The sequence below is a fragment of the Odocoileus virginianus genome, chromosome 11, assembly GCF_023699985.2.
Source record: "Odocoileus virginianus isolate 20LAN1187 ecotype Illinois chromosome 11, Ovbor_1.2, whole genome shotgun sequence".
Taxonomy (NCBI): domain Eukaryota; kingdom Metazoa; phylum Chordata; class Mammalia; order Artiodactyla; family Cervidae; genus Odocoileus; species Odocoileus virginianus.
Window position 1 is genome coordinate 18808819 of NC_069684.1, and position 25333 is coordinate 18834151.

A 25333-nucleotide genomic window follows, 5' to 3' on the forward strand; every position below is an offset into this window, starting at 1 on the left:
TAGTATGTTTAAATCTAAGTATTAAGTCTTTCCCATTTTCCCCAAATTAAATTTTATACTTGTTAAGAACAAGAGTACTTCTGAAACATGTGATTTTGAAATGTTTCTAAGCTTTAAAAATTGTATTTTCCTGTATTTAATCTCCATGAATCTTCAAAGGTTAGTCTCTTTTTTGCTGAGTGCCTTCTTTTTAGTATTTTACCTACTGGCATTGCTTGTAAATAGCCTAGCTAACAGACATGGTAATCTCTTTACTATATATACAAAGGCAAGCCCTGTTTTTTAGAACACTCAGAGAGAAGACCATCTCTCTTAAGAGAATCTCTCGGTGTCAGAGCTGATTTATGAACAAATTATACAAATGAAATGCACAATGAAACATCTGATAGCAAGACAGGTGCAATTAAAAAAAAAAAAAACAACGAAGACTATAAGCCTGAATGAGGTTGTATGTAACCAAACCAGGTTAAGTTTTGCAAGGGATAAACCATCCTATTTACAGACAGTGGAAAATTTTAAGCTCTTGACAGGACATTTTCTGTGGCCATTCCAAAAATAGAAAAAGGCAGCTGGGAAGAAGACCCACAGGTTTTAATGAGGCTTATCAGCCACTAAAAACACTCCTGGAATCCCAGGATTGAGTGCTACCCACCTGTTGAACAAGAAATGAGAACATGTGAGCATTTGGTTACAAATCCTAGAGCATGAAAAGAAGGTCCACAAAATATTATAACAGGGCAAAAGCAGCTGGAATTGTCTGACAGAAAAAATGACAGACAGAAATGAGAGTGATGGTTAATAGGTAGCTGCTTTGGGAAATATGATTGCATATATCAAGCATGAATTGAAAAATTTGTGTCAAGCAAACATATATACTGATCTAACATATGTTGACAATTATTTTACACATATAAGTGGTTACAGTGTAACTATACAACTATTACATATTTACTTTATATAACCAATATATGTACTTATAAGTACATATATTATATACATGTACTTATGTATATATGCATTATATGTATACTTATGTATATATGCATTATATATTATAATTACATATAATATATAAGTACATATATTAGTTATATAAAGTAAATATATAAGTAACTCTTGTATAACATCCAATAACCTGTTTATTCACACGCTGTCTTTTGTAATTCTCATGAACACCTGAGCTGTATTTGCATCATAGAGATGAGCAAAGGTGAAGTGGGGTGCTCTCAGACACAAGCTGGAGAGTGCTAGAGGCGGCACTGGAAACTCCCTCTTCCAGATCCAGAACGTATTCCTATTCTATTACACAGCATGGCTGTTCAAAGCAGTTAAATGCTCTTTGGAAAGAACACTGGGATGTGAATTTCTGTGCTTTGGCTGAATAAAAAGGATATGCGTGACTAAGTGAAAAACAGCTGTATTTGCTGAGTTCATGATCCCTCTCTTTCTCGCAACTCTTTGATCACCTATTATTTCTTTTTTTTTTTTTTCAAGTTGAAGTATAGTTTAAGTCACCTTTGGACCCAGCACACACAGGTAATAAAGGAAGTGTGTCTCCTTGCATGTTCATACGCAGCGCCCTGCCCTTGACCTCCTGTCAGTAACTTTAATCCTGAGTTCAGGCCAAAATGAAGGAGAAGTTTATTAGTTTTCCATTTTGCAATGTAGTTAGAGTTCACATGCAGTTAATACTATAAAACTTTATTTTTGTCCTGTGAACAGCTTACTTTTAGCACAAGTATTTGATAGTAGTAGAATATAAATAATTTATATTTGTGATTCTTGTCAGAAGTAGCAAATTACACGCTGAAAATTTTGTGTTCGTGAGCAGACTATAAAAATTTACAGGAGCTTGGAGATTAAGACAAGGGAAAGAGTGAATAATATTCTTGAGAAAGGACAACAACAAAAACCACCCCTCTTCCCCTAATATGTTCCCATAGAGATTATAGAATTTTCAGGGACAATTCTGAGTTGAGTAGGGTTAAGAAGTATGGAATAATTCCTAGATCTCTCCTGTTCATGCTCTTCCCCATCAAAAATAATGTATAACACACACACACACAATTATTAGGACTTTGGATATTAACTGACATAATTTCATTATGGTTCTGTATTAGATACCCAAAAATGGGTTCTACTAAGTAACCTTAACTTAATGTGGATACACTTGAACCTGGGAGAATTTATTTTTAAATTCAAATAACTTCTACAAAAAGCAGCCATGACTGACAACAAAAGCATTTTCATTGACCTGTTTACAGAAGATAACAATTTTAAAAGTACATTTAATACAAATTTACACCAATAAATGTCTTTTGGTATCTGGAAAGCTGACCTAATGATATGAACAGAAAAGTAGATTAGATTCCTGAAATAAATTTCTGGTTCTATCACCAACTCCTTGTGCATGCTTAAGCAAGTTATTTAATCTCCTAGTATCTTAGTTTCTCCTCCTATAAAATGGGGGTAATAATATTTGCTATTAGATAATGTCAGCAAAGCACTTGAAGAACTCTGATGAAAGGCGCCAGAAGTATTTTGTTATCTGAGGCATGACCTCATACTGTCTGAAGAAATGAACTTCAGCAGATTGCTGATTAGCCCAGCACCTTACTTTCGAACTTTTCCTGTTCAATTGCTTTTTCATTTCTATGAAAATTCATTCATTCATTCTTCATTCATTTCTATGTATACTCTTTATGCATTTTAATTTCATTGTGCTGCTTGCATTGTTTTGAGGAGAGTTGATGCTTTGAGGAAACTGTGATTTAAAGTGTTTTATGTTTGGTGTGTTCACTTATGTAAACTCATATGCTTACATTTAAGATTTGAAACAAATCAGGAAGTACTTGAACAACTTTGTAATTAGAGGAGACAACTATAGCTGTGAGAGTTATACTAGCTTTATCCATCTCTCTTATTTGCATTATTTGCATTTTATTTCATAATAAAAGGCAATTTTTAACATACACACATATATAGTCCTTCCTGTACACTCTGTGAAAGATTTAAGGGAGATGTTGAGATGGCTGTAAATTTTGATGTGTGTGTACCTTTTTTAGAGAAACAAGATAACATGTTGCAAGGGCAAAAGATTAGCCACTTAGAACTAAATCTGAGCTAAACCTATAGTCCAACCAGCTAACACACATCAATCTCAGGAAAAATGGCAAGGGTAAAAGGTCTCTTTCAGGAATAACCCACATGACTCAAACAGCAGACTTGCTGATTCAGTAACAATAAAAACTTAGAGGTGAAGACAGAGATAGGAAGTTGGCTGAATTTCCTGAACATGAACGTATTTCATTCCCTCTGAGTCTGTCAACCTGCTTATTTAAGGCTAATAAAAATGTTTCAGAGAAGCAAACCTTTGGTCTTTAGAATCCACCAGTTAACAGAAAATCTAAACCGTTGGGACTATTTCCAAAGGGAAAGATTTTACTTTGGGAAAGTAAAATCTTTCCAAAGGGAAAGATTTGCCCAGTAAATTTGGGGTATTGTATTTCAAGTGGCAAGTATGACACCACTCAAACCCAGCTTGAATCATCTGTTGAACAATGGATAGATTATACAGTACAAGAGATAAAGACTCTTTCAGAGGTGACATCAAGCAAAATACTTTGGACTTTACAGTATTTTCAGATGTCATAATCTTTGCCAAATTTATAGAATCATCACTGACAGAGATTTAGTTCAACTTATATGCAGTTCAGGCTTCCCAGATGGCTCACTGGTTAAAGAATCCACCTGCAATGCAGGAGACACAGTAGACGCAGGCTCAATCCCTGGGTTGGGAGGATCCCCTGGAGGAGGGCATGGCAACCCACTGCAGTATTCTTCCCTAGAGAATCCCATGGACAGGGGAACCTGGCAGACTACAGTCCATAGGGTCACAAAGACTCAAATGCAACTGAACACACGTGTGCACTTCTAGTTCAACCTACATTAAGATTTTGGAAATCAGAACCACAGTAGGCCTTAGTTATTAGAAAAGTATTCTTCCTAATTAAGTTTCAAAAAAAATTTTTTTAAACCAGGTTTTATGTCTATAGAGAGGTAAAAATTTCATCAGATTGTGAAGTAATCTTACAGGTCATGCACTATGTTTTTTCTAACTCATATTCACTATATATTATGGTTTGTAAGACATAGTTTAATATCATTTTCACTTCTTAAGAAGTAGGTATTATGATGGGATAGAATGTAGCATGATGGTTAAAAATGTAGACTCTGGAGTCAGATGATCTGCATTCAAATTCTATCTCTACCAGTTACTAACAATATAGTTTTGTATCTTTGTTTTCTCATCTATAACAGTGAGATAGTAGTACTATTTACTTCAAAGGATTATGAAAATTAAATGAGATACTACAGGGTGGGCCAAAAAATTCCTTCCGTTTTAAAGTAAAAATAAAAGATATATTTTTTATTTCATCAAGAACTATATAGAATAATGTATTGACCATTTTGTTCCACTACCTTCTGCATTTTTCAGAAACTTCACAATTCCATTTCCAGATATCTCTTACAGTTTTCCAGGGAATTGAAATTTCTTCCATCAAGAGAATTTTGTAAAGAAAAAAAAAAAAAAGGAAATCCAAAGGTGTGATGTCTGGTGAACCCGTGGATGAATCAGAATTTCTCAGCTGAGCTGTAACCATTTGTGCCTGGCTGTCAAAGAAACATGCGGTCTTGCATTATCCTGATCAAAGATTATGTGTTTTCTGTTGACTAATTCCAGCTGATTTTCATGGACTGCTGCTTTCAGTTGGCCTAATTTAGAGCAACACTATTGGAATTAACTGTTTAGTTTTCTGGAAGGAGCTCATAGTAGAGGACTCCCTTCCAATCCTACCACATACACATCACCATCTTCTTTGGATGAAGACAGGCCTTTGGTGTGGCTGTTAGTGGTTCATTTTGCTTGCCCAGTGATTTCTTCCATTCCACATTATTGTACAATAGCCCCTTTTCATCGACTGTCACAATTTGTTTTTAAAAACTGAACGTTTTTGTTATGTTTAAGTAGAGAATCCAATGCAGGAATATGGTCAAGAAGGTTGATTTTTCTGCTTAACTTACGTGAAACCCAAACATCAAAGTGATTAACATAACCAAGCTAGTGCAAATGATTTTCAGGGCTTGATTTGGATATTTTGAATATGTCAGCTTCCACCTAAGTGGTATAATAATGATTGTTCTCAATGTCTTGATTTGATTGCTATCAATTTCAACTGATCTTCCTGACCATGCAGCATTCTCCAGCATGAAACTGCAAACCACTTTTGACATTTTCGATATAGCAAAGCACCTTCTCCATATGCTGCACAAATCTTTTTTTTTTTGCATTTCAGTTGCGTTTTTACCTTTCTTGAAATAATAAAATATAATATGCTGAAAATGTCACTTTTTTCCTTCTATCTTCAATATTAAAATGGCTACATAAAAAATCGCCAACTTAGATTTTTTTTTAATGACAGTTGTTACAATGCAATCTAACAAAATTCCTTTGAATGAAGTTAAAGATAACTGTTACTAAAGCCAGCTTATGGAAAAAACTGAATGAAGTTTTTTGCCAACCCAATATATTTACAGTGTCAATCATGGTGTATGCTGCTGCTAAGTCACGTCAGTCGTGTCTGACTCTGTGCGATCCCATAGACAGCAGCCCACCAGGCTCCCGTCCCTGGGATTCTCCAGGCAAGAACACTGGAGTGGGTTGCCATTTCCTTCTCCAATGCATGAAAGTGAAAAGTGAAAGTGAAGTCGTCCAGTTGTGTCTGACTCTTTGCGACCCTGTGAATCACAGCATGCCAGGCCTCCCTGTCCATCACAAACTCCCGGAGTTTACTCAAACTCATGTCCATCGAGTCGGTGATGCCATCCAGCCATCTCATCCTCTGTTGTCCTCTTCTCCTCCTGCCCCCAATCCCTCCCAGCATCAGGGTCTTTTCCAACGAGTCAACTCTTCACATGAGGGCCAAAGTATTGGAGTTTCAGCTTCAGCATCAGTCCTTCCAATGAACACCCAGGACTGATCTTTAGGATGGACTGGTTGGATCTTCTTGCAGTCCAAGGGACTCTCAAGAGTCTTCTCCAACACCACAGTTCAAAAGCATCAATTCTTCAGTGCTCAGCTTTCTTCATAGTCCAACTCTCACATCCATACATGACCATTGGAAAAACCATAGCCTTGACCAGACGGATCTTTGTTGGCAAAGTAATGTCTCTGCTTTTTAATATGCTATCTAGGTTGGTCATAACTTTCCTTCCAAGGAGTAAGCATCTTTTAATTTCATGGCTGCAATCACCATCTGCAGTGATTTTGGAGCCCCAAAAAATAAAGTCTGACACTGTTTCCACTGTTTCCCCATCTATTTCCCATGAAGTGATGGGACCAGATGCCATGATCTTAGTGCTCAGTAAACATTAGCTATTATTTGCTCCATTTATGGACTACACTAAGCTTAGAGCATGACACAAGAGGGGGTGTCTCTGAGAAGCAGACTATGAAACAAAATTTAGTATGCTGCATGTTTACCAGGAAATGTGCTGGGTATGAATGAACACCTGTGGAAGGGTCGGGAAGGAAGCAGGATATCACACTATGATACAGTGCTATAGCCTAAGCCAAGCTCATGGGGGAGCTCTGGATGCAAATGAAAAGTTCAAACTCCATTGTCTTGGGCTGAGAAAGCTGAGTCTATGTATATATATTTTGCCAATCAGCCATGGGATGTGCACCCCCTCCCACTCCCCACCTCCCCACCCCACCTCCAGCCCCGCTTCATCCTGCAGTGAAAGCCTAATCACTGGACTGCCAAGGAATTCCCAAATGACCAATGCTATTAAAGCAAGTGGACTCTTCCCTAGGAATTTCAAGAAGTGCTGTCTGACATCAAAGGCACATCTCTGTGTTTAACACAGGATGGTCTGTGCAGCACTTGGAAAATAATCTCACCAAACTACAGCTGCTTGAGTAAAAGTAAGGTCTTTAAGGATTCGAGGACAGTGAAGCTGAATAAGCCATGGAAATATGAAAGAGCTATCAACAATACGTGTGAGATGGAAAGCTTTCTCCTCCTTCATAATCTCCCAGATTCGATTTCTGGTTGGGGAGCTAAGATCCAGCAAGACATGTGGTGTGACAGAAAAAAAAAAAAAATTGGCAATTTCACAGAAACTCTTGGAAAAGGATGATTAAGAGCACAGACCCTACAATCCCAGTTCCATACTCTTTTCAATGAGTGACACTGGCAAATTACTTCTTTGTGCCTCAGTTTCCTCATCTCTAAAAAGGGGGAAGTAATATAGCTACTCCCTTAATGGTATTGTGAGGATTAAGTCAGTTACGCACACAAAGCACTTAGAAAGTGCTGAGCATGTCAAAGGGTACAACATTAGCCACTTTTATTCGCCTAAATTCTTACTAAGGATTCTCCTCTTCCCCTCTGTGTGGCATCCACTGTGGCTGGCTTCTATTTCTACCTCCTATGTGATCCTTATTTACATGGAGTACGTGGGCTTCTTTCCAGCTTACAGCTCCATCACAAACCCCAATCCATTGCAATGTTCATTAAACAAAGGGCTTCCAGTTACCAGAATTCACCCTTCTGGTGAGAAGGGTGGGAGAAGGGTGGGAAATAATCTCCCCCAAATCTGGGAGATTATGAAGTGCTGTCTGACATCAAAGGCTGAGGGCAGGCAAAAACAAAGGCTCTGTGGTATGCAGGGACAGTTAACAACTCGGTTGAGTGTAAGTATTTTGAAAATGATGAACTGTGAGTCAACACTTCAGGTTTCCAGTTAAAAAAGCATGATGTCAACATATGCCAATGTGAGTCAACAGGTAGGACTGTGTGATTGTCTCACTCTACTCAGAATTCTTTAGATCCTTGGTGTGTGCAATATTGGATTCCATGAAGCTGAGTAAGAAGGCAAGAAAGAAAATGGCTTAAAGGAAAATCACAAAGAAGAATCTACAAAATTGGCAAACAATTCAATATCAAAGACCCAACCCAATCAAAAAATGAACAGAAGACCTAAACAGACATTTCTCCAAAGAAGACATACAGATGGCCAACAGGCACATGAAAAGATGCTCAACATCATGAATTGTTAGAGAAATGTAAATTAAAACTACAATGAGGTATCACTTTGCACCCATCAGCATGGCCATCATCAAAAAGTCTCAAATAGTAAACACCGGAGAGGATGTAGCGGAAAGGCAACCCTCCTACACTGTTGGCAAACTGGTTTAGCCACCATGGAGAACAGCATGGAAGTTCCTTAAAAAAAACAAAAATAGAGTTACCATGTGCGTGCACGCTCAGTTGTATCTGATTCTTTGCAACTCTATGGACTGTAGCCTGCCAAGTTCCTCTTTCCATGGGATTCTCCAGGCAAGAATACTGGAATGGGTTGCCATTTCCTCCTCCAGGGCATCTTCCTGATGCAGGGATTGAACCAGGGTCTCCTGCATTGCCAGGCAGATTCTTTACCACTGAACCACATGGGATGCCCCAGTTCCACTACTGGGCATATATCAGAAAAGATAAAAATTCTAATTTGAAAAGACACATATAGTCCAACGTTCAGCACTGTTTATAATAGCCAAGACACAGAAACAACCCAAATGTCCATGACACTAGAATGGATAAAGGTGTGGTACATATATACATTAGGATATTACTCAGCCATAAAAAAGGATGAAATATTGCCATTTGCAGAACATGCATGGACCTGGAGATTACCATACAGAGAAAAACAAATATCATGTGATATCACTTATATGTGGAATCTAAAAAAGGATACAAAAACTTATTCACAAAATGGAAACAGATTCACAGACATAGAAAACAAACATGGTTAAAAAGGGGGAAAGGAAGGGAGGAGGGATAAATGAGAAGTATGGGATACATACCATTATATAGGAAATAGATAAAAAACAAAGATTTACTGTATAGCACAGGGAACATCTTGTAATAATCTACAATGGAAAATAATCTAAAAAAATATATTTGAATCACTTTGCTGTACATCTGAAACACAATACTGTAAATCAACTATAATTCAACAGAAAAAAAATTCTACAAAGTTGGAAAAATATTTTGTATTTTTGAAATATAAAAATACTTGAAATACTTGGAGTTGAAATACTCCAACTGGTATAGAGCCTGAGTAAACTGAGTCGTTTTATAGACTCTCTGCACATTAGTAAGGATAGGTGTTTTAAACACAGACTGCCCATGTTCAAAACTCTGCTTTAATATTTTTTACTTGGGTATTCTTAAGTGTCATTTTAGCTTTTCTGTGCTTCAGTTTCCTGTCAATAAAGTTGGGGTAATAGCACCACCTTGCAGAGCACATCATGTGAAATGCTGGATTGTATGAAGCACAAGGTAGAATCAAGATTGCAAGGAGAAATATCAATAACCTCAGATATGCAGATGACACCACCCTACTGGCAGAAAGTGAAGAGAAACTGAGGAGCCTCTTGATGAAAGAGGAGAGTGAAAAAGCAGGCTTAAAACTCAACATTCCAAAAATGAAGATCATGGCATCCAGTCCCATCACTTCATGGCAGAAAAATGGGGGAAAAAAATGGAAACAGTGACAGGCTTTATCTTTTTGGGCTCCAAAATCACTGCAGATGGTGACTGCAGTCACGAAATTAAGACGCTTGCTCCTTGGAAGAAAAGCTACGATCAACCTAGGTAGCATATTAAGAATCAGAGACATTACTTTGCCAACAAAGGTCCATCGAGTCAAAGCTATGGTTTTTCCAGTAGTCAAGTATGGATGGGAGAGTTGGACTATAAAGAAAGTTGAGCACTGAAGAATTGGTACTTTTGAACTGTGGTGTTGGAGAAGACTCTTTCAAGTCCCTTGGACTGAAGATCAAACCAGTCAATCCTAAAGGAAATCAGTCCTGAATATTCACTGGAAGGGCTGATGCTCCAATATCTTGGCCACCTGATGCAAAGACCTGACTCTGGAAAAGACTCTGAAACTGGGAAAGATTGAAGGCAGGAAGAGAAGGGGACAACAGAGGATGAGATGGCTGGATGGCATTACTGACTTGATGGACCTGAGTTTGAGCAAGTTCCAGGAGTTGGTGATGGACAGAGAAGCCTGGCCTGTTGCAGTTCATCGGGTGTCAAAGAGTCAGACATGACTGAGGGACTGAACTAAACTGAAATGAACCACCTTGCAGGGTTATTGTGAGAAATCAGTTAATACATACAGAGCTGTTGAAACAGTGTTTTGAGCATTAATACGCACTCAATAGTTAACAAAAACTAGAAAAGAATGAGGGACAACTTCATACATATTCAAATACAAAAATCTTGATATAGATCTTTTTCATGTTCATTACAGACAAGGTAAAAGAAAGTTCATTTAAACTTTGAGATATTGAGAGCACATTAAGTGTTGCTCATCAGGAAAAGGACATAACTACTCCATTTAAATGTTCTCTTATGGGCTATATAGAAAGGAGTGGGTTTCTCTTCTTGGGTTTAGCCTAAGAATGGTGCTCTCTAAAAGTGGGAAAACAAAAACATCAAGTTTGAATCAGGAGTCACTTCCTACCTCACTTGCCCGAGAAACAGACTGAAAACTAAGGAATGCTCAGTGTGCTTGTGATGAACTTAGAACAAATTAATAATAGCCATTATACATTATACATTATACATTACAATAATTTTTTTACTGTGCCATTCTGTTTTTCAGCATAGGAAACACTGCTGCTGCTGCTGCTAAGTCATGTCAGTTGTGTCCAACTCTGTGCGACCCCATAGACAGCAGCCCACCAGGCTCCCGTCCCTGGGATTCTCCAGGCAAGAACACTGGAGTGGGTTGCCATTTCCTTCTCCGATGCATGAAAGTGAAAAGTGAAAGTGAAGCCGCTCAGTTGTGTCCAACTCTATGCGACCTCATGGACTGCAGCCTACCAGGTTCTTCCGTCCATGGGATTTTCCAGGCAAGAGTACTGGAGTGGGTTGCCATTGCCTTCTTCTAGGAAACACTACACAGTAGCAATGGGGAAAAATCAGAACACATTTGTAGCAGAGCTACAAAAAGGACTTGCTTAGGTCAAATTTATCAGACAGAGCCATGACCAGGACTCAAATTTTAAAACTTCATTGTTGTTTCCACTACCTTTTCCTTTCACTGATTTTTTTTAAAAAGGCAAAATGAATGAAAAAGGATAGCATCACATTATATGAAGGCCTATAAATTTGAGGATGTATTCAGTTGTCCTTTAACTGTGTCTGCCCATTCCTTGGCCTGACCTCCAACTCTATTCTCAGCCCACAGACCCTATTAAAGTGGTGACCTAGGCAGCTATGTTTAATTATACATTCTTTTCAGGGATCACCCCATACACTGGACCAAGCCAATCAGGTTCACTCTCTTGGTGTGTTTAAGTCACAAGGGGGAAGTTGCTGAGGCTTAGCAAGCAGGAAGTAGAGAGGCAGAGGGAACATCCATGAGGTCTCCATGTAGAACAGTCCTCACAGTTCCCATATTTTTCCACCTTGGAGTCTGAGATCTGTATTCTTATAATATCCACCTTACCCCTCCTTTTCTCTTTTGTTGATGAGACAGGATTTTTATTAACAATCAAGTAATTCCTGAATACAGGAGTCTCAACTACAAAATGCTAAAAGCCAACAGAAAGACATGTAGAGATAAGAATTAGTCTACTACTGTGTACTTAGTATCTGGGGAGAGAAGACAGATGAGCTAAATAGACTGAAGAGGTATTTTTAGTAGTATGGCACTTTGAAGAGTCCTCTATGAGGTGTTTTTCTCTGTAATATTACATTCAACCACCAAATCTTGTCATTTCTACTTCTCAAATATTATTCTTATCTATCTTCTCTCCACATGAATAGCCATCTCTTATCTAGACTATAACTACCCTCTTAGGCAACATGAAAAGATGTAAGGAAACTTGCTAGCACTTTTAAGAAAACTTTAATTCAAAAAGATACATGCATACCTATGTACATAGGAGCTATTTACAATAGCCAAGACATGATAACCACCTAAGTGTCTATCAGCAGATTAACAGATTAAGATGTGAGTATACACATATATTAAAAAGAACAAAATAATGCCACTTGCAGGGTAGTGCAAACAAGGATAGACCTAGAATTACACTGAGTGAAGTTAAATCAGAAAGAGAAATACAGGGCTTCCCTGGCGGCTCAGCGGTAAAGAATCCACCTGCCAGTGTAGGAGATATGGGTTTAATTCCTGACCCGGAAGATCCCACATACTGTGGAGCAACTAAGCCCATGTGCTACAACTACTGAGTCTGTGCTCTAGAGTTCAGGAGCCGCAATTACTCAGCCACTGGCCCTAGAGCCTGGGCTCCCCAAAGAAGGAGCCACTGCAATGCAAAGCCCACATGCTGCAACCAAAGAGTAGCCCCTGCTCACCATAACTAGAGAAAAGCCTGCTCAGCAACAAAGACCCAGCACAGCCAAAAATAAATAAAAATTAAATTGTATAGAAAAAAAAGAGGAATACAAATACTGTTATCACTTACACGTGGAATTCAAAGTGACACAAATGAATATATCCATGTTACAGAAACACATTTACAGAGAACTGACTTGTGGCAGCCAGTGGGGGAGGAACAGTAGGGAAGGGAAGGATTGGGAGTTTGGGATTAGCAGATAAAAACCATTATATTTAGGATAAAAAAAAAACCCATTATATTTAGGACGGATAAACAGGGTCCTACTGTATAACTACAGGGAACTATATTTAACATCCTATAATAAATAATAATAAAAATAACATGAAAAAGGCTATATACATACCTAACTGAATCACTTTACTGTAGAGCAGAAATTAACACAATATTATAAATCTAATTTCATTGTTAAATATGATTTTTAAAAAAGAGGTATAAAAACATCCACTTCTGCTTCATTGACTATGGTAAAGCCTTTGACTGTGGATCACAACAAATTGTGGAAAATTCTTAGAGATGCGAATACCAAACCACCTTACCAGCCTCCTTAGAAACCTATATGCAGGTCAAGAAGCAACAGTTAGAACCGGGCATGGAACAACTGACTGGTTCCAAATTGGGAAAGGAGTATGTCAAGGCTGTATATTGTTACCCTGCTTATTTAATTTACATATGCAGAGTACATCAAGCAAAATGCTGGGCTGGATGAAGCACAAGCTGGAATCAAGATTGACAGGAGAAATATCAACCTTAGATATACAGATGACGCTACCCTACTGGCAGAAAGCGAAGAGGAACTAAACAGCCTCTTGATGAAAGTGAAGGAGGAATATGAAAGAAAAAACTGGCTTTTAAAACTCAACATTCAAAAAACTAAGATCATGGCATCGGGTCTCATTATTTCATAGCAAATAGATGAGGAAACAATGGAAATAATGAGAGGCTTTATTTTCTTGGGCTCCAAAATCACTTGTTGGTGACTGCAGTCACGAAATTAAAGGATACTTGCTCCTTGGAAGAAAAGCTATGACAAACCTAGACAGCAGAGACACTGCTTTGCTGACAAAGGTCTGTATAGTCAAAGCTATGGTTTTTCCAGTAGTCATGTATGGATGTGAGAGTTGGACCATAAAGAAAGTTGAGCACCAAAGAATTGAAGCTTTTGAACTGTGGTGTTGGAGAAGACTCTTGAGAATCCCTTGGACTGCAAGATCAAACCAGTCAATCCTAAAGGAAATCAGTCCTGAATATTCACTGGAAGGGCTGATGCTGAAGCTGAAGCTCCAAGACTTTGGCCACCTGATGTGAAGAGCCAACTCATTGGAAAAGGTCTTGATGCGGGAAAGATTGAAGGCAGAAGGGGACGACAGAGATCAAGATGGTTGGATGCCATTGCTGTCTCAATGTACGTGAATTTGAGCAAACTCCAGGAGATGGTGAAGGACGGGGAAGTCTGGCATGCTGCAGTCCTTGAAATCGCAGAGTCGGATATGATTGAGCAACTAGACAACAAATATGGTAGTGGGAATGTGCTAAATGTGGTGTCAGTAGTAATATAGGAGTAATACAAAAGCATAAAGAGGCACCTGCACCAGTATTCCAGAGTAGGGACTTAAGGAAGGTTTCAGTGAATTTCTGCCTAAAAAAATAAAGGGTTCAGAACAAGTAAGAATTAGCAGAGCATAATTAGCAGAGACAAGAGAGAAGGCAGGTATATGAATATTTCGGAAGTATTCAAGAGTATGCAAGAAGACTACAATTTGCAAATTGCTGAAGGTTTCTCCTGTTTATGCTCAGATGATGGGTTATATTCCCCCTACCATCCAAAAGAACCTGAAAGCCCAATAGGACTTCTCTGATTCTAGGCCAAAGACAGGTTTAAAGCAGGAGTTTCCTCTTTATCCAAGTCAATGGCAAACAATGGAAGACTTCTCAGTTTGGTTTCCCAAACTCAGGACTTACGCTTTCATCCCAGGTTGTTAAGGTCAGTAAAAATCGTCTTAAGATTTTACTCTGTGGCCTTGATAAGGGCAATGTAGAAAAGTCCACTGGTTTTTTTGGGCAGTCAATGAGAAATGCTTCTTCATATTGTGAACATTAAGTCCACTTTCTGATGATCTAAGATCAGAGGTAAATCAGTTTAGGTATTAACTATGCAAATTCTAAGTTACAAATTATAATTTCTTAGAAATTCTAAGTTTCTAAATTCTCTTCATAGAATGAAAATCAGATTTACTTCCAGTTTTTCTTTTGAAGATTAGAGATTTAGAAAACTTTTTACAAGTACTATAAGAAAGTCATTAAATGGGAAGCAAATTATGTTTACAGAAATCTGTAAGGTCAGTATTGCACTGTGGTTTTCCCTGGGCCCATGCAGTCACCCAAAGTCACAATGGCCTAATTTCTAGAGGCCCAGGTTCCTATTTTCAAGCCAATGATTTATTACAATTTCCCCTTCAAAAGTATTATGGTAACATGAACAATGTTTCAGGCATCAATGATCTAAAATACAGATGTTCTTGAGCAGGCATTTTTAGTGAGGGCAACAAAATCTTACCCTTCATGTGTATAAAGTGTAAAAATATGTGTATGATTCACAGTCTGTATGCAGTATTAAAATTTCATAGGGGTAGATGACTATGGAAAAAAAAATCTAAAAAGGTTCCTTAGGGAGGTGAGAATGGAAAATTTGAGAAACATGGTGTAGATTTTTACCAAGTGAGGAATACTTTAATTCAACTTTCGTGATAATTTAAAATCCCCAGATGAAAGAGAAAACCACAGTGACTATATTTTCTACCACATACTGTGAGCAGCCCCAGTTCTCTCTCTGCTCTTGTTTCTTCAAGCAGAAGTCACTGAAATTGTTCAAGTGTAAAGAAAACCCTAGGAATAATTTTTTGAAAGTATAATAATTCTTATATAAATAATATTATAATTATATAATTATATAAATTGTATGAATATAATTATATTATAATATGAATATAATAATTTTTTATACAAGTCATTAAACTTACAACACACAGAGTACAAATCAAAAAAGTAAATTTATTTAAATTACTAAAATAGCTTTTAAAGTCATTTACAGATCAGCTGCTACAATTATTTTTCCTGATATAAGTAATATTAATTATTTTAAAATTTTGGTCAGTGAAACAGTTAATAAAAACATCTGTTTCTCCATATAATACATATATGTATAAAATAAGCCTTTTCAAAAATTCTTGTTTTAGAATCCTCTATAAATCAAGAATATCTGACTTCTGACAGTGTTGGGAACAAATTATAATAAGGAGTATAAATTTACGAATATTGGTAGTCCTAGTGGAAGAAATAAGACCATATTCTACCATCAGTTATGGGGTTCTCAAAAGGTAAATGATAAAGCCACTGACAGGCTCTAGTACCCTAAAAACAATATTATCATTTAAAGGTTTGTAGACAATAAAAAAATAAAGTTGATCCAGAATTTTGAGATTCTAAGAAAACCAAAGCTGTTGACAGATGAGAAAGCTGTAAAGAGATGCAAAGTTAAAACTGAAATACTATGGTACAGTAATGTACAGCAGTACATCTTAACATCCTTCATATATAGTAAACTTCACTTTCTTTTTGGCTTGAGGCACTCAACAGAATATATCATGTGCATAGTAAATCCTTATACTTGTTACAAGAGTGTCATTAAAGGACTTAGACTGCAACAAATGGACATGCAAAGATCAAATCCCTCTTCAGTCACTGAGGAGAGATGGTTGACAAAACAATTTACCAATTTCTGACATTATCTTTCTTAACAAAACTTTCAGGATATGAACAAAATAAACTGCCTGAATTTGCCCGTTCTTAAGAGCCAAGTGAGCAAGTATACTAAACCTCATCATATACATGATCCTTGGGAGGAGTAAAAATTTCTTAAAGGAAAATAAAAGTCCCAACAGAATTCACTGAGAATGGAGTTCATTTAGCTCGTTTGATGAACCCCAGGTGGCAGTGACTTTTTTTTAAATTTCTGAGTGTGCATGGGGCAGCTTGCAGAATCTTAGCCCCCCAACCAAGGATGGAATCCAGGCCCTCGGCAGTGAGAGCATGGAGTCCCACCCATTAGACCATGTAGGAATCCCCCCAGTGACTTATCTTAATATTTCATCTTGAAGACTTTTCCTCCCCTTTCCTTCTCCATTCCACAACTTTTCCCTGGTCTCCCTTTTCCCTGCCCTCCAAAATCAAAGAAAAAAAGAAAGAAATACCCAAACAAACACTTAGATGGCCTTTCATTATTTTTGTTCCTATAAGGAGAAGCTTACTAAGGAATTCACATCTAAATGATGTAAAAAGAGAACAAAACAGGAAAGCCCACAGTTGCATTCAGGGAGCTGTCTTACTAATAACAAACTCTGTGAAAAAAAAAATCCAAGTTAAAAAATTGGGGAGGATTTATAGGAAGGAGCCAAATCCCTCCCACTGGTCATACCACAGCAATAATGATTCACTCTGGAATCTAAGTAGATCCTCTATGGGACTGTATATAATGTATAGTCTGTAGATAACATTAACACAGATATCAGTGGGAAATGAGTCTTTCAGGTAACAGATAATTAGTCTGAACAAACAATACAGATGTTCCATGTGTATCTAAGAACCTAACCTCCTTTAAAAAAAAACCCGTTCTTTCAAAAAGAGCTCTGAGTGCTGTCTGGTTAGAAAGTTTGAAAAAATCCTCAGCACTCGAGACATAATTTTCTCTTCTGCCTTCCTTTAAAAGCAGATGCCCTTTTTCAGGTCATTTTCGGGTTGTACAGGCAGGACTAAGTGAGAAATACGGCTCCAGAGTCCACTCAATTTGTCTGGGTCCATATGTTTGTAGGAGTTGGGTGTGTCAGAGTTGGTGAACTTGACTTGGAGGAAATCTCTCACTTTTTCTTCAATTTCCTTTAGGCCTAGACTGGTTCCAAGCGTCTCCTCCTCCAACAAAACAGTTAGGACTAATGCTACATCTTTGAAGGCTGCATTTTCATGGTCACAATACTTATAGAAGATCAAAGTAGAGCCTGCAGGCAGTGACTCAAAGCGGTGGACCACAGCTGCATTCTGGCCATTTCTGAATCCATTGCTCAGTTCCTGATCTACTTCTTTTTTGACAGTATCACTGTCTCGAGTAGCTTTGCCGGCACCATCAATCCGGATGGCCGGAACACTACGGAAGGAGGAGTAGGCATCAGCGATTTGTTCGCTCAGACACCTGAGTGCTTCTTCAGCATCTCGGGCTGCAGTGAGCAGCAAAATCGCAGGCTGAGGCCGAGGTTGGGAACCATTAAGATGTTTTTCCAGGAACGTTTGGCTCCTTTTCCACAGCTTCTCATCTTGACCTTGGTACTTATTCATCAGTTGTTTCATCTGGTTCTGGAACTCTTGAACAGCAGTGGTTTCTGCTTCAGGAGGACGAGTATACCAAAAACTCCCAATGAGAAGAGCAGCTATCACAACAAGGGGCCAATACCACTTGGTCTTGACAGAAGATGCACTTTTGGGTTGCCCAGTCATTTCTGCTCAGGAAAAAAAAAACCATGACACGCACAAACATTATTTTCTGAGATTCAAGAGGAAGTGACTTTTAAAGCCCATATTCATCTTTACAAACATTAGATAAGAGAGAGAAGAATTTTAAAGAAGGGAGCTGATAATTTACTTAAAGAAATAATTTAACACATGTATTTTAAGTTATGTGTATGGGCATGCATATGTCAAAATGAGGAAAAGTAGAATTTAAATATATGAAATGGCATATGCAAATCAGAAAGAATATAATTTATAAAGCAGAGCTATTATTACTACTGCTAATATTTGGGAGGTAAACAATATTAGAAGACACTTTACAAAATAGTTTTAAATTTAGAAACTAACATGGATTATTCTCCAAGGTGGAATGTTTAAGTATAAAAAGGGATAAACAAAAGGATGAATTATACATGAAATCTTCCATATAATTGCACTGATGCTTATCTTTTGTGGCATGCAGTTGTTAACATTGGCAAAATTTCATTTGTAACTCACTCCTAATTATTATTGGCAATGATATCAATTTATATTTACCTAGTGCTTTGCAGCTGCAGTTTATAAAGCATTTTCTCATATACTTTATCATTTAACCATTTAAATATGACAGCAATAATATTTTTTCTTTCTATTTATGGACCCTGTAGACCAACAGGTCTCAAAGTATGGCTGGCAGGCTATCTCAAGATTTCCTCAAGGGAATGTTTGAGGTTAAAGCTGTTCTCCTAACACTAAGATCTTATTCACCTCTTCCCGCCATATTGATATCTGCACCAATGGTGTAAAAAGCCATAGTAGGAAAAACAATTGACGCTTTAGATCAATCACAGGGCAGTGGCACCAAACTATACTAGGACTGTCTTTGTATTCTTCACAGCCATGTATTCAAGGTTATCAATTTCACCTAAGAACATCCTTCATGAAGCATTTAAAGCTATTTACCTTATTAAACCTCAACCCTTGAGTATAACAGTCTATGTGAAGAAATGGGAAGTATATATAAAGCACTTTGCGCAATTGAGTTGTGAGCTGAACTAGTGCTTTTTTTCATAGAATTTTTACTGGAAAGGACAAGTGACAAACTATGGCTACTCAGACTTCATATTTGGGAGACATTTTCCTGAAAAGGAACAATGTGAGCCTCTTGCTTTCAAGGAAACTGACAATCTTTGTTCCCAGTGATAAAATTCAAGGTTTCAAGTGAAAATTAGAGTTGCAGGATATCTGCCATCATGAATTTAACAGCTCTCAATACTTAAGACTTCTTTGTCTTGAGACTGGTAGTGATCTTAACAAATGTGACCTTTTTATATCAGATTAAAAACATGTCAGCATTTGGAAGATCGATATAACTTAGTGAACCAACCTTTTCCAAATGACCAGTTCATGATACTCAAAGTACAAGAAAGACCAATGGGTTTTAATGTGACAGAAGACAAAAAGCTCATAATACGGCTTCAGAGTTCATATTTCAAATAACATTTAGAAGCTAATGTTATCTGAGTTTGGGAGAGTATCAAAAGAGAATATTCACAACTGTCTAAAGATTATTAAAACATTACATATCCGTACAAAGCTAAATTTTTGCAGATACCTCAACCAAAACAATCTATTGGAACAGGCTGAATACAGAAGCAGAAAGAAATTCCAGCTCATTTTATTAAACCAGGCATTAGAGATTAGAGAAAACACAAAATTATTTAAAAATAATTGAAAGACATTAAAAAATTTTTTTTTCAGCTTTAATCTCTAGGTAATTATGGACAGGTATAACCCTTTTTTCCCCAAAGGTCTCTAGGGATACTTATTAAGGGATACTTATTAACTTTTCTAGTGCTAAGTGGTATTGAGACTGAGACTCATTTAATAAAAGATGAATAGACAAACTTACGTTGGTTGGAGGTTGATGGAGATTGGTTTCCAAGCTCTGATTTCTGAACACTGTCATCTAATGATAGGAGTAATAGAGATTATCAATATATGTTTCATAATTTCAGTATATCCAATAGAAAAAAGAAAATACAAATTTCACCAAGAGAAAATAAGGGAGAGATCAGCCAGAAGCAGAAGAAAAAGCAGAAGATTCAAGTGTCTAATAGATTGACAGTGGTTTGAGACACAGACCCATTTCTTTCATAATTATTCATGGCATGTAAGAGTCTAGTACAAAGCATACTCTTAATACATTAGTTTTGTGAGAAAGCCTTGAGTTTGACCCAAATTATTTAATGAGAGTGGTGAAATTTCCGGGACAAAGGCAAGAGGACAAAGAAAACAAGTACAACTAAAATAAAAGGAAACATATTATACCATCTGAAAAACTGCCATATATTGAACGCTTGCCTGGTGATGATGCTGTAAAGAAGGATAGAAGGACAAAACATGGATTATGGATTACTGAGCTATTTGGGTAAGGGATTTTTAAGGTAAAATTCAATCTTAAATCTTCTTATTTTCTACCTCAAACGGACTCAATACTGCCTCTGGTGCTTCTGACCATTACAAATAACAGTAATATTTTAGAAATTACACTAAAAAACTTTTCACCATTTCTATTAATAGACAAGTAATTCTGTTTTAGCTTTGTGGCTAGTTAAACAATAGGTGTCAAAAATAATTTTCTCACAACTCCATCAAATCTCTATTTCCATCATTACTTTAGAAAACAAATAAAAAACTATCCAGCTCTTTCCTTTCCCCCTCCATCTTTTTTGACATGGTGACAGATTTTAACATCTAAGAAAAAGGAAATGGAAAGACAGTGTTCAGAAGGTGAAGAGGCTGAGTTATTCATTTGTATGATCTACATTACCAATACTGTCACCTATCACTTGCCTGGAGTTTTTAGCTTTTATGTGTATAAGTGATCTTTCTAGTATTTACCAACAGTTTTCACTGGAGAAACACTGGACTAAATTGGAGGAATACAATTAGCACTGTTAATTTATGTTGTTGTTTTTAATAGAAATAGCCTTATTTCTGGTCATATGACAAAAAAACCTCAAATGAAACAAAATGGCATCAATCTTAACTCTAACCTGATAACTGCTTTACAATTACTAGTTTAGTCTAGGAAATGTCATCATTTAGAAGCTTCAATGTTAGGTCACCAAAATTAAAATTAAAATTCCACTAAATGATGTTTATCTTAATTACCTTACTCCCTGACTGCAAAGATCAAATGAGATAATATATGAAAAATCTGTGACATACATGATGATTTTAATAATAGAGAATAGCTAAATTAGTTATTATGAAACATATATAACATTTATAACTCATAGAACAGAATTAAGAAAACAAAGTTAACATAAACAGAACTCCCATTGACAACAGCATCAAAAAGAAGAAAATATTTAGGAATAAGACTCATCAAGGAGGTAAAAGAATTATAACTGAAACTTCTAAAACACTGATGAAAGAAATTAAAGCAGATATAAGTAAATGGAAAGACATCCCATGGTAATGGACTAGAGAATATTCTTAAAATGTCCACACTACCAAAAGCAAGCTACAGATTCAGTGCAATCCCTATCAAAATTCCAATGGTATTTCTTTTTTACAGAAAAGGAAAACAATCTTAAAATTCATATGGAACCACAGAAGATCCCAAATAGCCAAAACAACTTTGAATAAGAACAAAACTGGAGGCACCACACTTCCTGATTTCAAAATATATCACAAAGCTAGAGTAATCACAACATTATGGTACTGCCATAAAAAGACATAATAGACCAATGGAAGAGAACAGAGTCAGAAATAAACCTAAGATGTGGTCAACTGATCCTCAATAGGGGTGTCAAGAATATGCAACGAAGAAAAGACAGTCTCTTCAGTAAATGGTGTTGGGGAAACTGGATATCCACTTATAAAAGAATGAAATTGGATCCATATCATACACCACACCCCAAAATCAACTCAAAACAGACTAGACTTAAACTAAGAACTGAAATAATACAACTCCCATAAGAAACTTGGGTTAAAACCTTCTTGAAGTTGGTGTTGGCAATGATTTCTTGGTTATGACACCAAAAGCACAGACAACAAAAGTAAAAATAGACCATGGGATTACATTGAACTTAAAAAGCACAATGACTTATGTGATCAAAATCACAACATCACCTCATATTATCAAATGTAATGTGTAGTTATTATCAAAAAAACAAAAGTGAAAGGTATGTGGAGAAGATGTGGAGAAAACAGAATCCCTGTACACTGTCGGTGGGAATACAAACTGGTAAAATCTCTAGGAAAAGAATTATGGAGGTTCCTCAAAAGGAAAAAATGGACAACCATATGATCTTGCAATCCCACTTTTGGATATATATCCAAAAGAATTGAAATTAGGATCTTGGAGAGATATATGCACACTCATGTTAACTGTAGTAATATTCACAATAGCCAAAATATGTAAGCAAACTAAATGCCCATTGACAAATTAATGGATAAAATGTGATACACACACACACAAAATGGAATTATTATTCATCTTTTAAAAAGAAGGAAAATTTGCCACTTTTGACAACATGGAAAGCATTATCCCAATGAAATAAGTCAGATACAGATGTGCAAATACTTCATGATGTCATTTATGTGAGGAATCTAAAATAGTCAAATTCATAGAAGCAGGTAGTTTCCAGGGCCTGGGACAGGGGGATATCAGAAGATACTAGTCAAAGAGTACACAGATTCAGTTAAATAAGATGAATAAATCCTAGACATCTACTATATAGTACCTGTATTTATTGTCCTATATATTAAAAACTTGCTGCTAAGAGGGTAGCTCTTATGTTACGTGTTCTTACCTCACACACATAATAATAAATAAAGAGGGTGGGAAAAAACTTTTGGAGGTGATACATATGTTATGGCACAGATTATGGTGATGGTTTCACAGGTGTACACTCATGTCCAAACTCATCAAGTTGTATACATTAAACACATAAGTTGTATACATTAAATGTATTGAATTGATAAAGATGTGGCACATACACACACACACACACATACATAAATAATGGAGTATTAGCCATAAAAGAGAAAGAAATAATGCCATTTGCATTGGATGGACCCAGAGACTATCAAACTAAGTGAAATAAGTCAGAGAAAGACAAAATACCATATGATATCATATATGTGGAATCTAAAATACAACACAAAATGAACATATCTAAACAGAAACAGATTCATAGACATAGATAGACATAGAGAACAGGCTGACCTGCCAAGAGGGTGAGGGTGGGGGAGGAATGGACTGGAGTCTGGGATTAGCAGATGCAAGCTATTATGTATAGGCTGGATAAACAAGGTCCCTGTGTGTAGCACAGGGAAGTTTATTCAATATCCTGTGATAAACCATAATGGAAAAGAATATGAAAAAGAATACACACACACACACACATATATATATATAAAGCTGGATCACTGTGCTACACAGCAGAAATTAACACAATGTTGTAAATCAACTATACTTCAATAAAATATTCTTAAAAGGAAGAAAATCCATCAAGATGTTTATCTTGAATATCTTAATCCATGGTTGCAAAGATCCAATGTGACAACACATAAAAATGTTTTTACATGCCCTTCTATGATGATTTTAAAGATATAGAATAGCTACTATATACTGTATGAAAATTTACTATAACAGTTACTTTACACTGTATGAAATATTTATTTATAGAATTCAAAGAACGCAAACTTAGCAAGGCATATACTGTTGAGGCAGCACATTGTTTAAAAGGTAAACTCTTTCTTATTAAAAATATTTTTAGACAGTAATAAAAATTCCTTTAAAAAAGATCTTTTTAAAAAGATAAAGCTCAGTTATTTTCAATACAAAGAATAGGTAGCAATCAAATCACTCTATAAAGTCAAAAGCAGAGGTCAAGAATATTTCATAGCTATTACCACTGATTATTACACATATACAGTTAATAATAAATAAGTATTAATTATGTGATACATGGGGCTTCCCTTGTGGCTCAGCTGGTAAAGAATCTGCCTGCAACTCGGGAGACCTGGGTTCGATCCCTGGGTTGGGAAAATCCCTTGAAAGGCTACCCACTCCAGTATTCTGGCCTTGAGAATTCCGTGGACTGTATAGTCCATGGGGTCGCAGAGAGTCAGACAGACTGACTTTCACTTTTCATGTGAAACATTGAGACCTGGGCTTCCCTGGTGGCCCAAATGGTAAAAGAATCCACCTACAATGCAGGAAACCTGGGTTGGGAAGATCCCTTGGAGAAAGGAATGGCAACCCACTCCAGCATTCTTGCCTGGAAAATCCCATGGACAGAGGAGCTTGGCAGGCTATATAGGCCATGGGGTCAAAAAGAATTGAACATGACTGAGCAACTAAAACACTGAGATTTAAAAAATGTGTTCACATATCTAGCTCATTAGAATAACCTAGTTATAGGTACTACTGTCCCAACATTTTTTTTTTTTGTCCCAACTACTAAGTTAAGAAAATTGAAGTTGACAACCGTTAAGTGACTTTACTGAGATCACTCAATTAGTAAACAGAAGATCTGGGACCACAACCCAACAGCTCTAACTCCAAGCTCTCCTCTTTTCTCTATACCACTTTCAGAGGCAGGTTCCAAAGCATGTATATTGATGGAGCATAGACTTAGAGGCCTGACTTTCCATGGACAGTCTTTCTTCCTCTCACTATTTTATCACCTGGGAAACACCAAAAGTAAAGACAGTGGCTCGATCTTTCCCAAAAGGTTTGGATACAGGCAGAAACCTGAACTGGGACCTGTCTACCCAGGAAGCCAGGGCTAACAAAGCATAATAACAATCTGAAATCCAAGTTCACCTAAATCTAAAAATGCGTATTTTTTTCCTCAAAGAAGCAGAAGTGCAGAGTTAAGACAATGAGATATGAAACTTGGAAACCTAAGGAAAAGTTTTTTCAAATGATCTTAGGTTGAAGAGGAATCTATAAGGCTGCCTAGAAACCACTGCAGTCTTCTACTTTGAAAATTCTTCCTGTTTATTGTTCTTATCTTGAAGTCCTTGTGCAGTCAAAAACCTAAAAAAGTTTGTTATCTGCACCTTTATGTGCAAACTTCTACTACATAATTTCTATTTAATTCTGGAAGTCCTATATATACAGTGGATGGCTATCAATCAGCATGTTTAAGCCACTGCAAATGTACAAATTTAAGACAAAGCAGAAATGCAAACAGAGAATATACTATATAGGAGTTATCAATTTAGCTTAAGGCATGGCATGGATTTTTTTTAATATAAAGTTTAATGTGGATACAT

General features: G+C 36.7%; 1 protein-coding gene across 7 annotated transcripts in view; it reads right to left on the minus strand.

Moving 5' to 3' along the window:
* Positions 1-15527: 15527 nt before the first annotated feature.
* TOR1AIP1 (torsin 1A interacting protein 1) overlaps positions 15528-25333 on the minus strand; it is a 42647-nt gene continuing 32841 nt past the window's right edge. For 5 of the 7 annotated variants that reach the window (XM_070473996.1, XM_070473994.1, XM_070473995.1 and 2 more), the window contains 3 exons: positions 20363-20407; positions 19944-20000; positions 15528-18042 (listed from right to left, as the gene is read on the minus strand). In XM_070473996.1, coding sequence (XP_070330097.1) covers positions 17255-18042; positions 19944-20000; positions 20363-20407 — 890 coding nt within the window. In that variant the 3' untranslated portion in view covers positions 15528-17254. The remainder of the gene's footprint in view (positions 18043-19943; positions 20001-20362; positions 20408-25333) is intronic. The other 2 variants (XM_020868833.2, XM_070473992.1) reach the window with 1 other exon arrangement.